This window comes from Zalophus californianus, chromosome 1 (genome assembly GCF_009762305.2).
Source record: "Zalophus californianus isolate mZalCal1 chromosome 1, mZalCal1.pri.v2, whole genome shotgun sequence".
NCBI lineage: Eukaryota > Metazoa > Chordata > Mammalia > Carnivora > Otariidae > Zalophus > Zalophus californianus.
This window is the reverse complement of record NC_045595.1, coordinates 167640211-167659689: the sequence shown is the minus strand read 5'-3', so window position 1 is coordinate 167659689 and position 19479 is coordinate 167640211. Positions and strand designations below refer to the sequence as shown.

General features: G+C 40.0%; 2 protein-coding genes across 4 annotated transcripts in view; both read left to right on the top strand.

Annotated features, from left to right (window-relative positions):
* The window catches only part of NXPE3 (neurexophilin and PC-esterase domain family member 3), a 46477-nt gene extending 33480 nt beyond the window's left edge, over positions 1-12997 (top strand). For all 3 annotated transcript variants that reach the window (XM_027587019.2, XM_027587020.2, XM_027587021.2), the window contains 2 exons: positions 8069-8275; positions 10533-12997. In XM_027587019.2, coding sequence (XP_027442820.1) covers positions 8069-8275; positions 10533-11083 — 758 coding nt within the window. In that variant the 3' untranslated portion in view covers positions 11084-12997. The remainder of the gene's footprint in view (positions 1-8068; positions 8276-10532) is intronic.
* Positions 12998-14544: 1547 nt separating this feature from the next.
* The window catches only part of NFKBIZ (NFKB inhibitor zeta), a 29958-nt gene continuing 25023 nt past the window's right edge, over positions 14545-19479 (top strand). The window contains exons 1-2 of the mRNA XM_027583336.2: positions 14545-14818; positions 16124-16175. The gene's annotated coding sequence lies outside the window, so the exon portion shown is untranslated. The remainder of the gene's footprint in view (positions 14819-16123; positions 16176-19479) is intronic.

The window sequence follows — 19479 nt, the reverse complement described above, 5'->3', positions numbered from 1 at the left end:
AGCAAATTTCTCGCTGAGCCAGGGAGCCTTTTTCTGGGCTCGATTCCAGGACCCTGAGATCATGACCTGAACCGAAGTCAGTCACTTAACTCATTGAGCCACCCAGGCTCCGCTTGATGGATTTTTTTTTTTTTTTTAGAAAGGAAATCTTTTTTTTTTTTTTTTTAATATTTTATTATTTGTCAGAGAGAGGTGGAGAGCACAAGCAGTGGGAGTGGCAGACAGAGGGAGAAGCAGGCTCCCTGCTCAGCAGGGAGCCTGATCCTGGGACCCTGGGATCATGACCTGAGCCGAAGGTAGACGCTTAACTGATTGAGCCACCTAGGTGTCCCATCCCCTTGATAGATTTTTAGAGGAAGAAATGAACCATGTATCAGTAGAAGCAGAATAGCCTGGCTTTGAGAAGACCGTCTCAAACAGGTACATAATTGGAAAGAAAAGAGAAGGGCAATTGCTTTATAGAATATCAGATACCCAGTTTAGGAGAACTTCACTGCAGTTCACACTAGTGACCAGCAAGGTGCACTCAAAGACCCTAAACCGTGGGCTCGCCTTCTTCTCTTCCTCCCTCCCTATCTTCCTCCCTTCATTCCTTCCTTCATCTTTTTTAACACTTTGTTTTCAGATAATTTTAGACTTACATATGAGTTACAGAAATAGTACAGAGTTCCTGTATAGCCTACACCCAGCTTCCCCTTATGCTGACATTTTACATAACCACATAATACTTTCAAAACTAAGATTTTAACATCAGTATAATATTATTAACTACACTGTAGGGTTTATTTGGATTTCATCAGTTTTTCCACTCATGTTCTTTTTCTGTTCTTGAATCCAGTGCAGGATCCCACATTGCATTTAGTCACCATGTTTTCTTAGTCTTCCCTCTATGACATTATCTTCCATGACTTTTAAACTTTGAAGAGCGTTGGTCACATATTTTTTAGAATGCTTCTAACTTTCGATTTGTCTAATGTGTTCTGATGATTGGAATGAGATCATGAATTTTTGGAAGAATAGCAAAGGGGAGTACATGATGTTGATATGTATTGTTAATGATGTTAACTTTGATCACTTGGTTCAAGTGTCTGTCAGGGTTCTCTTCTCTTTATATTTATTCTGTATTCTGGACAGATAACTTTGAGACTGTGGTAGGCTGAATAATGGCCCCCAAAGATATCCAAATCTTAATCCCTCAAATTTGTGAATGTTGTTGTATACGGATGGCAAAGGAAACTTTGTATATGTGATTAAGTTAAGGGTCTAGAGACAGGGAGAGATTATCTGGGTAATCTGAGTGGGCCCTAAATGCAACCACAAGTGTCCTTTTAAGAGGGAGGCAGAGGGAGATTTCATACAGAAGCAGAAGGCAGTATGACAACGGAAGCAGAGAGAGAATTGAAGATGCTGTGCTGCTGGCTTAACACGTGGAAAAAGGGGCCATGAGCCAGAGAACACAGCTCTAGAAGAGGCGAGGAGACACATTGTTTCCTAGCTCCTCCTGAGAGAGCATGGCCTTACTGATACCTTGGTTTTGGCCCAGCGATACTGAATTTGGACTTCCGGCCTCCAAAACTGTAAGAGAATAAATTTGTGTTGTTTTAAGCCACCAAATATGTGTTAACTTGTTATAGTAGCCACAGGAAACTACTCTCCAGATGTCTCTATATTACAACAGAATGTAAACATCCTGTTTACATCTGCTTACACTTTCACCCACTCGTTTTTGCATTCATTAGTAGATCTTGCCAGCAGCAATTATTTCTGTGGCACGTAATTCTGATTTTTTAATCTCTCATTCCTAAGACATTTATTAATTGGAATTTTTCTGTAAGGAAGAATTGTCCCTTTTTTCCTGTTTATTTAATTATGTCATTATAGGCTTATGACTCATGATTGTTTATTTCATTCTTTGGGTTATTACCCAATTCATTTGTTATTTATTTTGTTGCTGTGATTGCTCCAGTTTTGGGAATTGGGAATTTTTTCGGTTTGGCTCCTGTGCCCCTTTGACATGCTGTCATCCTTTTTTTTTTTTTTTTCCTGTAAGCACTTCCTTACTTTCTGGCACCACAAGATATTTCAGACCCAACTTGTATTTTCTTTGCCCTGGCCTTGGAAGGGTTTATATTCTTTCCACTTTTATTATTTTAGTTATGAATCCTGTGTTTTGAAGGTTTTGTTTTTTCTTATCAGTTTTTGTATGTTAGGTAACTGATTTTCCTACAAGCTAAAATTATTCTAAGATGCATATTTAGTCTGCTGAATTGTTAGAGATTACCCGTCTACCCCCAGGCATGGGTATAATTCCAGTCAAAAACAAAGAATCATAGGGACAAGATCTGATTTCTGACAGGCTTTCCCAGTGTCAGAATTGCTGCTGACTTTTCATTAGCACCTGTACTGTGGTCCCGAGACCACCACAGCCTAATAGAAGCCTTGATGGCTTCTAACCTCACCAACAACTAAAATAGAGCTCATATTTTTGGGAGAGCTTACTGAGAGTTTGGGATAAAACTAGATCTAATAGCAATAGAATAAACATTAACATCTTTGTAGCCCTTTGCTATTTTCTTTATCTTTTGAGGTGTATCCTACATACCAATGAGTGCATGGATTGTAAATATATAGTACAATGGAAATTTACATTTATATCTGTCTTTGTAGCTGCGATAGGTCAATTCTAAGATGACTCCCAGTGACCCATGCCCATATATAATTCTTTTTCTCTTGAGTGTGGGAAGGACCTGCAAATATGATGGGATATCACTCCCATGATTTGATTATGTAACAAAGTTGACTTCTAAAAAGTATACTATTCTGGGTAAATCTGACCTAACTGGATAACCCCTCAACAGAAACCAGGTTCTTCTTGAAGAGGTTCAAAGTGTGAGAAGGCTTTCATGTGAGGGAGATTCTTTGTTGCTGGCTTTAAAGATGGAGGAAGCCATGTGGCAAGAAATGTAGGCAGGTTCTAGGAACTGAAAGGCATTCCCTGTCTGACAACCACCAAGGAAACAAGAAACTCAGTCTTAGAACCACAAGGAACTGAATCTGGCCAACAATTTGAATGAGCCTGGAAGCAGATTTCTCTCATCTTTGGAAAGGAACACAACCCTGCTGACAACCTGATTTCAACCTGTGAGACTCTGAGAATCCCGCTATGCCATGCCCTGGACTCTTGACAGACAGAGCTCTGTGATAATAAATGTCCCTTGTTTTTAAGCCACTTAAGTTTGTGGTGGTTTGACACACAGCAATAGAAAATGAATAAAGTGTAACTACCACCCACATGAAGATATAGAATGTTTAGAACACAGAGAATATTTCCAGCATTCCAGTGTTGCCCTTTATATTAAAAATGGTTAATACTACTAATACTACTATAGTATTGGACTTTCACAATAGCTCTTCAAAATAACTAATAATTTATCCGTTTTGTAGATAATGAAACCAAGTTCCAGAGCTCATTCAGTCATCATTTTGACATCTGCTCTGTGTCTGATGCTAGACCAGACTCAGAATACAGGGGATGAATAAGATGAGAGTTTAAGTGATTTCTGGCGTCTCCTTTGGGAGAGGTGGAGCCAGATATAAACCAGAGCCTCTGACTCAGGTCCAACCCCTTTTCTGCTATCTCTTACCGTGCTTGGGAGGTGTGGTGGAGGACGTCTTGCTGTTCGGGTTTGTCTGCAGTAGTGGAATCCATCAACTCTCTAAAATCTAAATGCATCCAAAGGATGGAGTGAATGATGAAATAGTGTTGGATGTTGCTTGGTGAAAATCAAAGTGGTGCCATTATGGATGAGACGTCACTCTGATGTTGATGTGGTAGTGCAACAAATTGGACAAAGCTTTTTTTTATTTTTTATTTTTTTAAAGATTTTATTATTCATTTGAGAGAGCGAGAATGAGAGAGAACACATGAAAGGGGGGAGGGTCAGAGGGGGAAGCAGACTCCCCGCTGAGCAGGGAGCCCAATGCGGGACTCGATCCCAGGACCCCAGGATCATGATCTGAGCTGAAGGCAGTCACTCAACCAACTGAGCCACCCAGGCGCCCTAAAGCTATCTTTTTTTTTTTTTTTAAAGATTTTATTTATTTATTTGACAGAGAGAGAGAGTACAAGCAGGGGGAGAAGCAGGCTCCCCACCGAGCAGGGAGCCCGATGCGGGGCTCGATCCCAGGACCTTGGGTTCATGACCTGAGCCAGAGGCAGATGCTTAACTGGCTGAGCCACCCAGGTGCTCCGGACAAAGCCATTTTAAAGACAATCACTTTCCAGTTGTTGGAAAAAATACTTCATACAGAATACATTTTATTTGGTTAACTTAGAAAATCAAAGGGCTCATATCCTACATATAAAATCCAACTAACTGATAGCATTTGGGGGTAGGAAGCCCATTCCCACAACTGTATCAGTAGTGTAATGTGTGCCTTTGTAGACAGACTACCTTTACCACTAGCTGTCCCTACAACTCTGAGAAACTTTGGCAAGTCACTCTGTGACATTCTTTCTTCACCTTTAAAAGATTTAGACTAGCCATTATCTGAGGTCCCTTTCAACATTCTTTGAATCTATAGGTATTTCTACCTATACCTATTTTTAGCTTACCTCTGTAAAATGCTTCGCTTTTAGGGGACTAAAGTATAAAGAAAAAAAATTAAATTCCCAAGATTTTCTAGGGGGCACTCAAGAGACTCAAACTCAAGCCATGGTAATGACTGTGTAGCCGGGACCTTCTCATAGTCCCAGCCCTTGATAAGGTATCCGTAAACAGCTCCACACATGCTGTCCTCATTTCTTATCTCCCTGAGATCGTACCCAAGTGTTCCGGTGTGTTCCCCAGTGCAAGGAATTGATTCTTTTTCTTCTCTGTCTTGTTTTTCCTCTCATGAACTATATACTCCCCTTTGGCCTGCCTTTTACTTTTCTGTTCTGTGATAATTCCATGCCATAATTTTAAGGGACATGTGCACTAACATGCACTCACACACACCTCCCACCCTTAATTCACACTGTATCTCTGATCCAGCTCTTTCTAGATAGTATAGGGAAATTTTTTTCTCTGCATTTTTCTCCCTCATTTTGTCCCATTTGTGGCCCAAATAGCCCTCATTTTGGCTAATGAATGACATGGGATGACACCCTTTGGAAGAAAATATAAACTATGGGTTTTAAAGAGACGCTAACAGATTTTAGAGAAGCAGGGACCTTACTTGCAAGTTATCGAAACTCTCCCTTCTGATTTTGCATAAAGATCTTCTTATCTGCCTTTATAACCACCTCCAGGAAAACAACTTCCTTCACCTTCAGTATTTAAGATAACTGTAAAATTAGTAATAACTCATTTTTGTTTTAAAATTACTTTTATTCCACATGCATAGTATATTGGGGTTATATATTCAGTTTTAGAGACTTTCATATCTTATGTGAAAATTCCGAGGTTGAAGAAATGCTGACTTTGAAATAACTTCAGACTCCTTAAAGTCTTATTAAAATAGGAAATGTGTTGGGGATGCCTGGGTGGCTGAGATGGTTAAGTGTCTGCCTTCGGCTCAGGTCATGATGCCAGGGTCCTGGGATCGAGCCATGCATTGGGCTCCTTGCTCGTGCTCTCTCAAATGAATATATAAAATCTTAAAAAAAAAAAAAAATAGGAAACATGTTTGTCTCAGCTGACCATAAGAGGGCAGTGTAGGTACATGCATTTCACTTTAAAATTATGCTCTGTTATCTAGTGCTGCAAGTGTAAAGAATTAATGTCAGGTTCAGTAATTGATTTGCTTTGCTTGACTTAACTCTGGTAGTAAATATAATTAACATTTGAATGGGAATGGTAATTGTTTCCTGTGTGATATATACTTTTCTTTATCACATGTTTTTGACACAGAATAGCCAAGTGTCCTGAATTAACCATGGTAAAAATTGTAACTTCAAAATCACTTTTAATTCCCAGTCTAGTAAATGTTTTCTTTGTGCCCCAGGTGTCTGCTCTAGGGCTCTCTGCCTGTGTAATCTTGACGTGCTGATGTAATGAGGGAGCTTTGGGCAGGGTGTGGTAACACAGTAAAGCCACACTTGGTAACATGTGAAGAAATTGTTTTTGAATAAGCCAGATAAATTATCCCTCCCCCCCATTTTTTCTTTGACAATCACTTTTTCCAAGTAAAGTTTTTCTTTCTTTATTTTTTCCAAGTAAAATTTTAAAAAATGCCATTTACCTTTCTGCTTAGGCCCTGAACCTTCAAGGAATTAGCAGATGCCTAAGTTAAAAGATGAAATAGGCACTATCTGTCAAATAGGGCATCTTCTTTGAAGAGAATAAAACCAAAATAATTTTGAATAATAATAATATCAAGATGATAAGCTGAAAATAGTCACAAATACGGGACTCAGATTTAAATTGCTGAGTCGTATAAACATTTGGATTTTGAATTGTGGTTTAACAGGTGAGACTATAGAATTACTGGATTATGATCCAGGTTTGAGCCTTGGGGTTTGTAAGGAGGTGATATAAAAAAATTGGTGGTTTTTAAAGATTGTAGATTCAAAATGAATAAGTATACTCCTTCAGGAAAAAAGCCAAAAAGAAAACGGCTGCCATCTACAACCATCTGCTTTTGAGAGATGATGTAGCACAGTGGTTAGAACATGGGTATTGGGACTCACCCGCCTGGATCAGGTCCTGGCTTTGCCACTTACTAGCTCTGGGTCTAGGTCAAGTTGCTGAACTGTTCTGAAAGGTAGAGGTAACAATAGGACCTACCTAGGGTAGGTTGGGTAGGGTTATTGTGAGCATCATATGAGATAATATGTTTAATTGCAGAGTAAACTCACAAGAAATATTTGCCATCCCTGTTTATTTTGAAGCATGTAAAATGTGTTGTTTCTACAGAAGCATTTTCCAAGGGAGGTGTTAGGGCAGAAGGATGTTGACTCTCCCTCTGAAATGTGCTCTGGTGCTTGTGTCATCACATGTAGCTAGGCTACAACCATGAGTACACACTGCTGCTGTGTTTATTTTATTTTATTTTAATTTTATTTAATTTTATTTATTTTTTTAAAGATTTTATTTATTTGTCAGAGAGAGAGAGAGCACAAGTAGGAGTGGCAGGCAGAGGGAGAAGCAGTCTTCCTGCTGAGCAGGGAGCCCAATGTGCAGCTCGATCCCAGGACCCTGAGGACCCTGGGATCATGACCTGAGCTGAAGGCAGACGCTGCACCGAGGCACCCCTGCTGCCTTTTATATACTGTTCATTGTGCAAGAAGGCCTTCTGAGCCTTCTGTGTTGTGGGGAATAGTTCTTCAGAGTGTGTATATTTGGTTTGTTCTCTGTATTAAGTGGTGGTTTTCTGAATTCATATTTGATTATAGGACCCATAGGTTAAAACTTTCCTTTTAATAGGCTGAGCAGGGACGCCTGGGTGGCTCAGTTGTTAAGTGTCTGCCTTTGGCTCAGGTCACGATCCCAGGGTCCTGGGATCTAGCCCCACATCAGGCTCCCTGCTCTGCGGGAAGCCTGCTTCTCCCTCTCCCACTCCCCCTGCTTGTGTTCCCTCTCTGCTGTGTCTCTGTCAAATAAATAAAATCTTAAAAAAATAATAATAATAGGCTGAGCAACAGTAGACTGATTTTACTATACATATGTAAAATATGAATTTAAGGTGTTACTTACCTCATAGGCCCTGGTATGAGAAATTCATTCTGGGATAATACTGGACAATGCTTATATCTACACATTTCCATGGTTATTTGCTTGCTTTTATTTTTGGCTTTGATAAAAACATGCATAATCAGAGGGGAGTGCTCAAAGTTCCCTTTTCCCTTTCTGTCCACCAATACCATCAAACACGTTTCAGATCTTCCTATTTTTGTGCAAAGGAGAAACTTTTGTAGCAAGGGGAAAGTCTGGGATTTCTCTGAGATGTGATGGCAGGAAATGTTACCCATATACGAGCAGGCTAACAAATAAAGGGGCTTAATTTTGTTTCTTGGAGCATTTTCCATGTATGGTTTGTTGGAGGAGACTTTCAGAATATCTTATTTTTTCCTTTTTCTTTTCAGAAACGAACAGTCTGGAACTATCTCAAGGCTCAGGAACTTTTCCTTCTGGGTATTATTACAAAGACCAGTGGAGGCCCAGAAAGTTTAAGATGCGCCAGTTTAATGACCCCGACAATATCACAGAATGCTTGCAAAGAAAAGTGGTGTATTTATTTGGTGACTCAACAATCAGGCAGTGGTTTGAATACCTTACTACGTTTGTTCCAGGTTAGTACTTTGTATTTTATTTTATAACTCTTTTCCACATGGACAAAACCAGCTTTCTTCACTCCAGTGCCTGAAGAAAGGCATCAGCCAAGGAAGTAGTTATTTCTCTGTGGACTGAAGAGGTATCCTAACCCTGGAGAGCTGTGTGATGGTTTCTGATCCATGGTGGGGTTGATGTATTGACGGAAGCACTGTGTTCTTGTTGAAGTTTTGTACCATGGATTAGCTGTGCGACCTTGGATGTGTCATTGTTACCAGGCCTTCATTTCTCCATGTGTGCAATGAGGCAGCTGGATGGTATCACCTTACAGCAGTGCTTTACTTCTGATATTCTGGGCTCTAAAAGAGAGGGGGACATTTCCAGTTGTTTCGCTCCTAATTCTGTTTGGTCAGACTCCAAGTTTATAATAGATTTAACTGGAAGGAAGCAGCCAAACTGACTGTGGTCCACTTTAATGCATCCATTCAGCAAAGCCTTCCCAGTGTCATCCGTTGGGCATTCCATTGGTATGATATTGAGATGAGCTGGCTCCTACTGAGGGAGTCTTGGTAGGTCCCAGCATTCTTAGCTTCCTGATTTCACTGCTGGGCTCTGGGGGTGCTATCCAGACTCAGAATAAAGCCCCACTCACTGGAGGGCCATCCCTTATTCAAGGGCCTTTTCTTCTTCATGGGAGGTATGTGGGCTGGATGAGGAGAGATGAATCCCAGGTAACAGTACTAAAGACCCTGCTTACAATTTAGAGAGCTGATAAGTAATTCTGTGGGAACTATTTTTGAGGGCTGTGTATGGGGAGGGTTTTCCATAAAGCACAGTCCCATAGTTTGTTGTGAGCTGTTGTTGGTATTTTTTTTTCTTTTTATTTTTTACATCAACTTAATTTCAGATTTAATTTTTAGAAGGAAAGGAAGAAGTAGATATGATCCCCAAAAGTAGAAAGTTAATTCCAGTTTTTGTTTTGCTTGTTTTTTTGAAATAGGCATAGCCGAGTTTAGTCGATAAAGCATACATTAAAAACTAGAAAAAGGGATATAATTTGTATGGCATAATGCTAAACATGTTTTGATGCTGACTAGGCAGGGCCCTCCAAGAGTCTTTAGTTGTTTGTTTCTTAAGTTCTAATGACGTAGCTCATTATTTCCTTTCATAGCAGTGATCACATTGGGTGTCTTGATTGTTTTCCACCATATCCTTTGCAGACAGATTTTCACCTGATAAAGCCTTGTGTCAGGGCTTGATCTTAATCAAAAGAAAAAATGATAGCTTGAGTTTATTCAGCTTAAGTGGGGCCAAATGCTAAGTAGTAATGAATTAGGTAGGAAATTCTAGAAGAGGAGTCTGGGACTGCTTGGAGAGAAAAGTGACACCTTTAACCCTTAAGAAGAATGTAGGCCAATTATAGTATGATGTTATTTCTTCAGAATTGACAGTATACCTCTTGAGAGCCAGGACTGTGACTTACCCATCTGAGCATTACTGGCTCATGGCACTGAATAGGTGCTTAGAAGTGCTAATTGACTTGGGTTGCCAGAAGTTACTTGGTCTGTTCTCTGAAAGGCACTTGTAGGAACATTTAAGTATATGAGACAGGCCCTCTTTCCTTATGGGGCATATGTTAAGTGATGAATTGTAGAGACCGAGTTTTTTAGGGGTAACAAAAGAGAAATAATCACTGATTCCTAGGACCATCAGAAGATCTCAGAGGAGCTAGACTTTGAAACACCACTTGGTCTTTGTTATTCTTGTGACGGAGATAGACATTTTCTAAGACACTAATACGATTTTCCATCCATAGGGTGAAATCGAAAATCAGAAGAAATAGGGCTGCTCCGTTCTTTCATGTATTGCAAAAAGAAGTATTTGGTTACATTTATGCATTCTTAAAAAGGCAGACGTTATAGCCCTTCTCCTAGAAGAAATAATGTTTGTCTATTAGAAGAATCATGTGTAAATGCCAAGTTGATTTTTAGATATTCAGCAGTTGGTGCAAACAGGAAGATTTCTTGGCCTAATGGTTAGTGGTAAACAGTTATTTTGCTTCTGGGGTATATAGACATAGGTATCACTGGTAGTTTAATAAATATGTTAGAATACAGGTCTGTTGAGGCCAGTGAAATAGATATTCCCTTTACACTTGTACCTTTTTGTTACACTTTTATTTGAAAAAATGTTCTTTTAAGCTGCTAAGTATAGAATCATCATAATATATGTGCTTGGTTTGAACATTTTTATGAATTTGAGTTTTCCTTGTTTCAGATTTAGTGGAGTTTAACTTGGGTAGTCCCAAGAATGTGGGTCCTTTCCTTGCGGTGGACCAGAAGCACAACATCCTGCTCAAATATCGCTGCCATGGTCCACCCATCCGTTTTACAACTGTCTTTAGCAATGAGCTCCATTATGTGGCAAATGAGCTGAATGGCATCGTGGGCGGGAAGAACACCGTGGTTGCCATAGCTGTATGGTCTCATTTTAGCACCTTCCCCTTGGAAGTGTACATCCGGCGGCTCAGGAATATCCGTCGAGCAGTGGTCCAGCTCCTGGATCGAAGTCCTAAGACCGTGGTAGTCATCCGAACAGCCAATGCCCAAGAGCTGGGGCCTGAAGTGAGCCTTTTCAACAGTGACTGGTACAACTTTCAGCTGGACACCATCCTTCGGAAGATGTTCTCAGGAGTTGGAGTGTATCTCGTTGATGCCTGGGAGATGACCCTGGCTCATTATTTACCCCACAAGCTACATCCAGATGAAGTTATTGTGAAGAACCAACTGGACATGTTCTTGTCCTTTGTGTGCCCCTTGGAGACCTAGCCTGCCCTGGAGGGGACTGGAGGAATCATATTACCTGTAGTACAGGAAGTTTATGGCTGGCCCCATGGAGAGATGGCTGCTATTGACATGTACACAATTTCAAAAGAAACTGGACTTTATATAAGACATAAGGAGCTTAGAAAATGCAGGTTGCATTTATGTCTACCTACAGCATTTTTTCCAATCTTTACATAGCCATGGGAGAACCATTATTAACAACATCTACGCACTGTATTGCCCTTGTAACCAAAGATGTTAGTGAGTGTGTTTGAATTAGCCTCTCCTGAGAGGGGAGATTACGATGCTAAAAAACTGTGAAAAGTGTTCTGACCTAAGTGGTTGGTAGCTTATCTGGTAAAGGAGATTGAGCTTATCTGTATGAATAACACAGTTGGTCCATCTTTGGTGGGATGAACTGATAAGGCTTCTAGTCAGTGGCTCCTGTAATACGCTGCGGACTGCTGTGTCTCAGGAGTTTCTTTCAATGATCCACCTTTTCTGAATTGCTTGAAAAGGCCAGTATCCTTGGTCAGAACTTTCTAGTGGGAATATTTACAATATCCCGCTTTTATCTAGAAAAGAAGCAAAAGAAAAATATGAAAGCAGTACACAAAATCTGTGTGTTGAATTGATACTTGCACTGGGGGATTGTTACTTATTTCAGCTAAATTTTACATGATGAATACTTTAATCACTTTTGGAACTGGAAGGGGGAATCTATAAATGGAAATTTATTTTTGTGTTTTGAAGTTTGAGGGTTTTAAGAACTGAATTTTGTGTAAAGAATGCTGTTGTTTATTATAAAGTTGTAGAAGTTACTTCCGTCAAGTTCAAGTGTTTCTTTTTTGGTTGTTATTTTGAATCGCATACCAACATCAGAAATTAAAATTAATTAGTATCGAAAGTTCGATATTGAGATCTAGAACAGGTATTTATTGATTTGAATGTAAGGTATACATATTCTCTCATGCTTGGAAGTAAAAAGCTGCCATTCCTACTCGCTATCTTAAAATAATTGAATTATCGATTTTATTTGACTGTCTTTACCTTATTAATTTCAAATGAGTGTAGGTTAACTTGGGGCCATTTAGTAAGTGTAAGTACTCTTTTCCGAGCCACAATAGATTACAATCTAGTTTTAGTTATCCCTAAATGGATACATGAAGAGACTGAGGAAGCTTTAGAGATGAAGACAGATGTTTAAAGCGTGAAAAAATTTGGAGTTTTAACTTAGAACAGAGAGTGTAAGATCTTCCTTTCTTAGCCTTGAGGGCCACCTTCAAATTTATAAAATATACATATGGGGAAAGAAGATTTTAAATTGTTTTCTGAGTCTAAAGAGGACCAACAAGTAGATAAAAATATTAAGAAAGTTTAATTTTAATGGTCTTTAAGCTTTAGAGTGTCTGAGAATCACCTGGAATACTTGAGAAAAATACAAACTTAGGGGTCATGCTTCTGGGAATTGTGGAATCAACCTTTGTTACAAGTGTCCAGTGATTCTGACGCAATGGTAATATTCTACACTTTGAGCAATACCAACTAAGGGAAGAAGGAAGATAGAACTAAGGAAATAATATTGCTTGTCTATTATTTCAGGGGCTTAATCCCTAACATTTAATTGTGATAATGATCTAGTAGTGTAGGTAATATTAGGTACCTTTTATAGATGAGGAACTCGAGTTTGGATTTGAACCAAGGTATGCGAGAGTACATAGCCCTTTTTGGACTTTTATAAAGAGAGATTCTCTTTTTCACAAAAGAACTTTTTAAACATTTTCTCAAAGATTGCTGGAGGCTGAGGCTGAGCTTCATCTTCTCAGGAGAATTTCAGTTTCCACTGCCTCTCCAGGGCTTTGGAGTGATGCTTTTTTTTTTTTAAGATTTTATTTATTTACTATTAGAACAAGTGGAAGGAGGGGCAGAAGGAGAAGCAGACTCCCCGCTGAGCAAGGAGCCCGATGCAAGACTTTGATTCCAGAACCCGTAGGATCATGACCTGAGCTGAAGGCAGACGCTTAACTGACTAAGCCACCCAGACAGCCCTGGGTGGCTCCCTGAACAACCATCATTTTATTAAATACCAATTGACTGACATTTCCTGGCTTCAGGTATTAAGTTTCAGATTGATACATTGGGGTGTAACAAGAATATTTGGTAAGCCTTTACATATCCATATTACATGCCAGAGATGACTCTGTTTCTGGGCCGTATTAAAGGAAAAAGCAATTACTGAGAGAAGTACAGGGAAATTAACACCTGCACCCCCCCCCCCCCCATTTGAGAGAGGGAGAACCAGTGGAGGGAGGGGCAGAGAGGGAGGGAGGGAGAGGGGGAGAGAGAATCTTTCAAGCGGACTCCACACAGGGCTGGATCTCTCACGGTACTAAGATCAGGACCTGAGCCACCCAGGCGCCCCTCATATTTTGCTTTAATAATATTCTCCATTAAATGAGAGGAAGCCAGGAAGAAGGATCTTCTGTTAAAGTTTTAAGGACCTTCTGGTGTTTAGCTCTAGATGCCCATTCCTACTGGAGAATCAGACATTTCCGGTCTAATTACAAAGCTGGATTTTAACACTGCGGAGGGTGGGGGGTTGGGAAGCAGTACAGGGATTACAGTTGTAAGTGTCCCAAAAGGAAAAGGAGTCACAGTGAAACCAAATGTCATAGGCCAAATCCTTTCAGTGTTATGCAATAGTTCACATTCTCTGTTTAAATTCACTCCACTCTCCCCTGCCCCTGCCCGCGTGAAAATAACGTGATCTTATTATAGAACCACTGCTTTATTTATGTCTTTGTCATTGAAGGCACATGATAGCGATACTACTTTTTGATTGCCATAGTTTGAAAATCTGTGCTGTAGGAAGTATCAACTCCCCTCCCCCTTTTTGAAGACCTACAGAAGAAAAGCTAAATAAAAGAGAAGGCAAGGGGCACCTGGGCGGCTCAGGCGTTAAGCTTCTGCCTTTGGCTCAGGTCATGGTCCCGGGGTCCTGGGATGGAGCCCCGCGTGGGGCTCCCTGCTCGGTGGGAAGCCTGCTTCTCCCTCTCCCACTCCCTCTGCTTGTACTCTCTCTCCCTGTCTCTCTCTCTCTGTCAAATAATAAAGTCTTAAAAGAGAGAGAAGGTGAATCAAATGAGGGAGCAACACTAACGCCCGGTGTGGATTTATTGAGATTTTAAAAAATGCATCCCTAAGAAAAATGTTTTGTTTTTAGATTTGCTTCTGATTCCTCTGCGGGATTCCAGTCCAGGTCTTGGAGCCGGCCCTCGAGGGGAATGTCCGGGACTCGGGTTGGTACCTTTCTGGCTTGGGAATTTCCAGTATGCAGAAAAAAATCCACAAAACTAGTCCTGGTTGCCCCTCTCCGCCTCCTCTGCCCCTCCTCCGTGCCCACGCAATCCCTTTCGAGCGGCCGTTTGATTGTATTCTGTATTTTAGAAAATAGGTCCTTCGCTTCCCCCGCCCCCATGCTCTCTAGAGAGCTGAACAGAAAGCGGACGCTATAAAAGGGGACGGGGGAGAGGGGCTGCCCTCTTCTTGCCACGAGGTCAGACGCCGAGTTTTAGAGAAAAAGGCTGCTTAACTGCTGCTGCTTATCATGTAACCTCAAAAGGAAACTGATCATCTTTCTCATGCTCTCACGTACTTGGGTTTATTATCGCTGATTACAGCTGGAAACAATTGATTTGCCTTTACGTATTTCTGTGACTTGGCTCTTCAAACACAAAGGTATATTTTTATTATTTGATATTTAGTATGAAAAAGTATATTAAATGCTAAGCTTCTCCCCCCATATTCAGATTCTTTCTTTTGAAATCATTTTCTGATACTTGGGTGATCATACTTGTTTGGGGGCAAAATATTGAGGGGCAGTTTTTTTGGGAAATAAACTGGGATATTTCTGTAGCTTGGTAATAGCCATGAATCGCATCTGTTTGCCTTGAAAGATCAGGAAGGACTAAGATGCTGATGGAGGGAGGTGGATAGGATGCCTGATGGAAGTACCATAAATCTGATATAACAATTTATCTTTAGTCTGTGATGTAGAACTATGATACTCCAAGGCAGAAATCTCCTGGGTTTGAGTGGATTTAGAGGTATACTTTCTCACTCATATAATGCCCTCATTAATTCTTATGTTACCCCTGTAAAATTAAAGACAAGTATTACAAGACAATTTTATGAATGAGGGAACCTCTGAAATTTGATGACGTGGCTGGACCCCCAGATTTATGACTGTCTGTATAAAGTATTTGAAGGAATGCTGTGTGAATAAAAATATATTTCTAGGTAGGGTGGATTAGAGATTCCACAGGGATTAGTGGATTTGTAAACTGGCTGTCAAGGGGTGGGTGTGTCCCAAAGAGGATGACATTTATTATGTACGTTTTAAGCACTTGGTGCTTATAAATTCCCCCACTTTAAATCTGCTGTCTAAAGAAATATTTTATCTGGGCAGGTGAAAATTTTTTTTTGCCTTAGATAGTAGGTTGTTTAGACAGTAAAAGGAGAGAAACATTTGCAAGGCTTATTCACTACCCTCAATAATCTCTGATAGAGGAGTGGATCAACCAAACAGATCATCTAAACATGAAGAGAATCCTGAAGTCTCTTTATTTGGCTTCAGGATACAGTGTATGATCTCCATTTTGCTTACGTTGAAGACGCAGTTGGGCAGGGTACAGGTGAAGAGCCCTGGGGTCACAGAAGTGTCAGTCTGGGATGAGTAGCATAAGAAATCAGTGCACAGCACATATAACGTTAAATGTTAGGCAGCATCCTTTTCAGCATGGAGGTGGTGACCATGGTCAGCATAATTTAGTTGCCCAGATGCAGACTTTTCCTTACTGAGGAAAGGATGCAAACCTTTCTCCTTTTACTTTGGCTGGAAGAAGTCCTGCTCTCAGAAAACCAAAGAAACCCTCTCAGAAGTTAAAGAGCCTGCTAATGAGGGAGTGAATTGTTCCTGAGAAAATCATTTCCCTTTGGCTTATAGCTGACTGATCTGGTGGCTTCCTGATTTCTCCCCCACAGGTTAACAGGAAGATCAGGAGGCTGAACTTGGCCTGATGCTGAACGCCTGAGGGTGAGAAAGGGAGATAATTCTAACCAAGTGTGGTGTAAATGTTACCTTGACCTTGGCTGATGTAGTCAAAATGGGCAGTGGGATGTTTTCTAAAATTTCTAAGATTCTTGGATCTCTTAAATCAATTTTTGAAGTTGCCTCAGTTACTGTGTATTTTCCTTAGGCGTTGTATGTGATTTCTTGTGAACTAAGATATTTTGGTGGTTTAGTATGCTTTTAACCAGTTTGAATTTCCACTATTTTCTATGAGAGGAGAACACACAAATACCTCTGAGGGGGGAATTCAGCTCTCTGCTGACTGGCAGTTTCAGAGTTATGTAATCTTTAACAGGCTCCCAGAGAACACCATGCCCCCTCTGGTTTTGGTGAAACCGCTCATTAAAGCTAACATATGTGGTTTCTGATTAAAGCACTTCCTGTTCCTTTAATTTGGGACTGTGAGGTAAAACACTTTCCTTCCAAAGTTAGTAGATGAACATACTTTACTGCTTCTTTGGGGGAGTTAGCAGTAGAGAATTAACATTTATTAAACACTTCTTTGGGGAGTTGACCAGCAAGATCTCATTTAGCCTTCCTCGTAGCTTCTGAGGTAGACATAATAAGGATAATTTCATAGGTGAGGAAATTGAGGCTCAGAGGGATTGAGCAGTTGGTTCAAAGATCCCCTAGGTGGTAAGTGGCAGAGGTTGGATTTGAATCTGAGACGGTTGTCTCTGTAGCTAGTACCCTTGCCACCAGGCCACTGGGATATTAGCAGAGTGCTGTGGGGAGAGGTCAACCTCTTTCCAGGGCTCTGATTTCCCCAGGGTCCTTCCCTTTCTCTAGGTCACACCTGCCTACCCCCTACTTCCTGTTCAGATTTAACTGATAAAGCTTTAACTGATAGCCACATAAGCCTTTATATTTTACGAAGACCACAGGAAAATCTTTCATACCTACAAGAGTAGAGCTATCTGGTGGAACTGATGAGAATGGTTGGGCTAGTGGATGCGAGGAGCCGTTTTTGGACACAACACTTGAGATTAAAAAGAAAAGGAAATCCCACCCTTTGTTACCCTTGCTCCTCACAGGACGTTTCCTTCTGTGCTAGAGAGCTAAGGCTTGTAAGAGCATGGTAGTCAAAGCTCTGGTGACCGGCCCACTGCTACTGCTTCTGAAGAGGAACTGTGGGCACCTCACAAACCCATTCACCTGCTCTCAACCATCCCTGCTAATGCAGAGCTAGTTAAGTACCTGCATTACCTTATTTCAGATGTAGCCCCCAGGATAGAAATCTGCATGTTTTGTATCTGTTGTTTCTTTAACAATTTCATGTGATCTTTTTCTAGTTTGCATTTCCTATAGGCTCTGTAGTATGAGTGGAGTAATTAATCTACTTGGGTAAAAAATAAAATGCTCTGATGAGTTAAGGAAGTATTTTGATAGCTGTCTTTTAAAGCAGTTCTTCTCAAACTTTAATATGCATGAGAATTATCTGGAGATCTTGGTGAACTACAGCTTCTGTGTTAGTAGGGCTAAGGCGGAACTTATCATTCTGCATATTTAATAAGTTCCCATGTGATAATAGGCTGGCCCAAGGTCCACACTTTGAGTAGCAAAATTTTAAGGCTCCTTAAATTCTAGTTCACAAGAACAATTATGGATCTTTTCTTTAAGATCTGTATATATCATTGTACCATGTAGAAAAGTAAATCCTGCCATGGTTATGTTAAACAGCAGCGGTAGTGCTACATTATTTACATGATACCAAATATCTGAATTAAACTTTTCAAAATTTTGTCAGTCACCTGAATGTTGTATCGATACAATTGAAACTTTCAGATTTTGAAGACACTAACAACAACTTTCTCACTTTTTGTTCAGAAGTTTAGTAGTGTGCAGAAACTTAATATTGGCATAAGACTTTTCGACACATTTTAGCATCGGTTAGTATGTGCGCATCCCTAGTCCTGTGATTATTTCAGTCAAATTTGCTATTTGTCACAACACACCCATTTTTTAGAGTGGCTAATATAGTAAATCATGCCTTCTCCAAGAGGGTGACATTATCTCTAAGAGGGCAAAATTGGTTCTTGGGGGAGGGAAATATCTTAGATATTACAGTGGTTTGTGGCCTTGTAAAGGACTGTAATAGTACATAAACAGATATAGAGTTTATCTGTGGTTTTAAACTTTCATCAGGGGTCAATTAGGGAAGAAATGTCTGAAAAGTCTCCTTATGCAGTGTGATAATGAAAACAAGGTTGGACACACAACTGTAAATGCTCTACATATACTTATTCAGTTGAGGTCACAGAGATTTTTTTCCTGGCTTGCTCTCTCTTTGTGTCTTGCTTTTGTCTGCATCATTTCCACAGTTTTTTAAAGTATCTGCTTCCAGAAGAGGGATGATTTCTGATGTTTTTTTCCTCCCCATATTTCTTGATTTCAGGAATATTTTCTTCTATTATATCCCTAAATATTTTTAATATTTTAAGAAATTGTGATAAAATATATGTGACATAAAATTTACCATCTTAACTATTTTTGAGTGTATAGAATGGGGGCATTAAGTACATTCACATTGTGGTACAGCCATCACTACTATTCATCTTCAGAAATTTTTCATCTTCTCAAACTGAAAATCCACATCTACTGAACAATAACTCCCGGTTCCCCTGTCCCCCAGCCCTTGGCAACCACCATTCTACTTTCTGTCTCTATGAAGTTGACAATTCTAGGTGCTTCGTGTAGGTGGAATAATACAGTATACAGTATTTATCCTTTTGTGACTGGCTTATTTCACTTAGCATAATGTCTTCAAAGTTCATCCATGTTATAGCATGTGTCAAAAGTTCCTTCTTTTTATAAGGCTGAATAATATTCCAGTGTATGTATATACTCCATTTTGTTTATCCATTCATCCCTCAGTGGCCAGTTGGCTTGCTTTTACCTTTTGACTCTTAAATGAATAACGTTGCTGTGAACATGGGTGTATAAGAATCTGTTTGAGTTCCTGCTTTCAATTCTTTTGGGTGACGCCTAGAAGTGGAATTGCTAGATCATGCAGTAATTCTATGTTTAATATTTTGAGGAACTGCTACACTGTTTTCTATAGCACCACGATGATTGCTTTTTAACTCATTTTGTGCAGTGTTTGGTGGAGGGCAGTGAAAAAAAGTTTGTACCATAAATGTATGACAGAAAATGATAGGAAATTCAGAATAAATCATCTGCAGAATGATTCAGCACCACAGCTCTTAAAACGAATCAGCCTCACCCTTACCTGTACACATATTACAAGGTACACACTTACAAACAAATG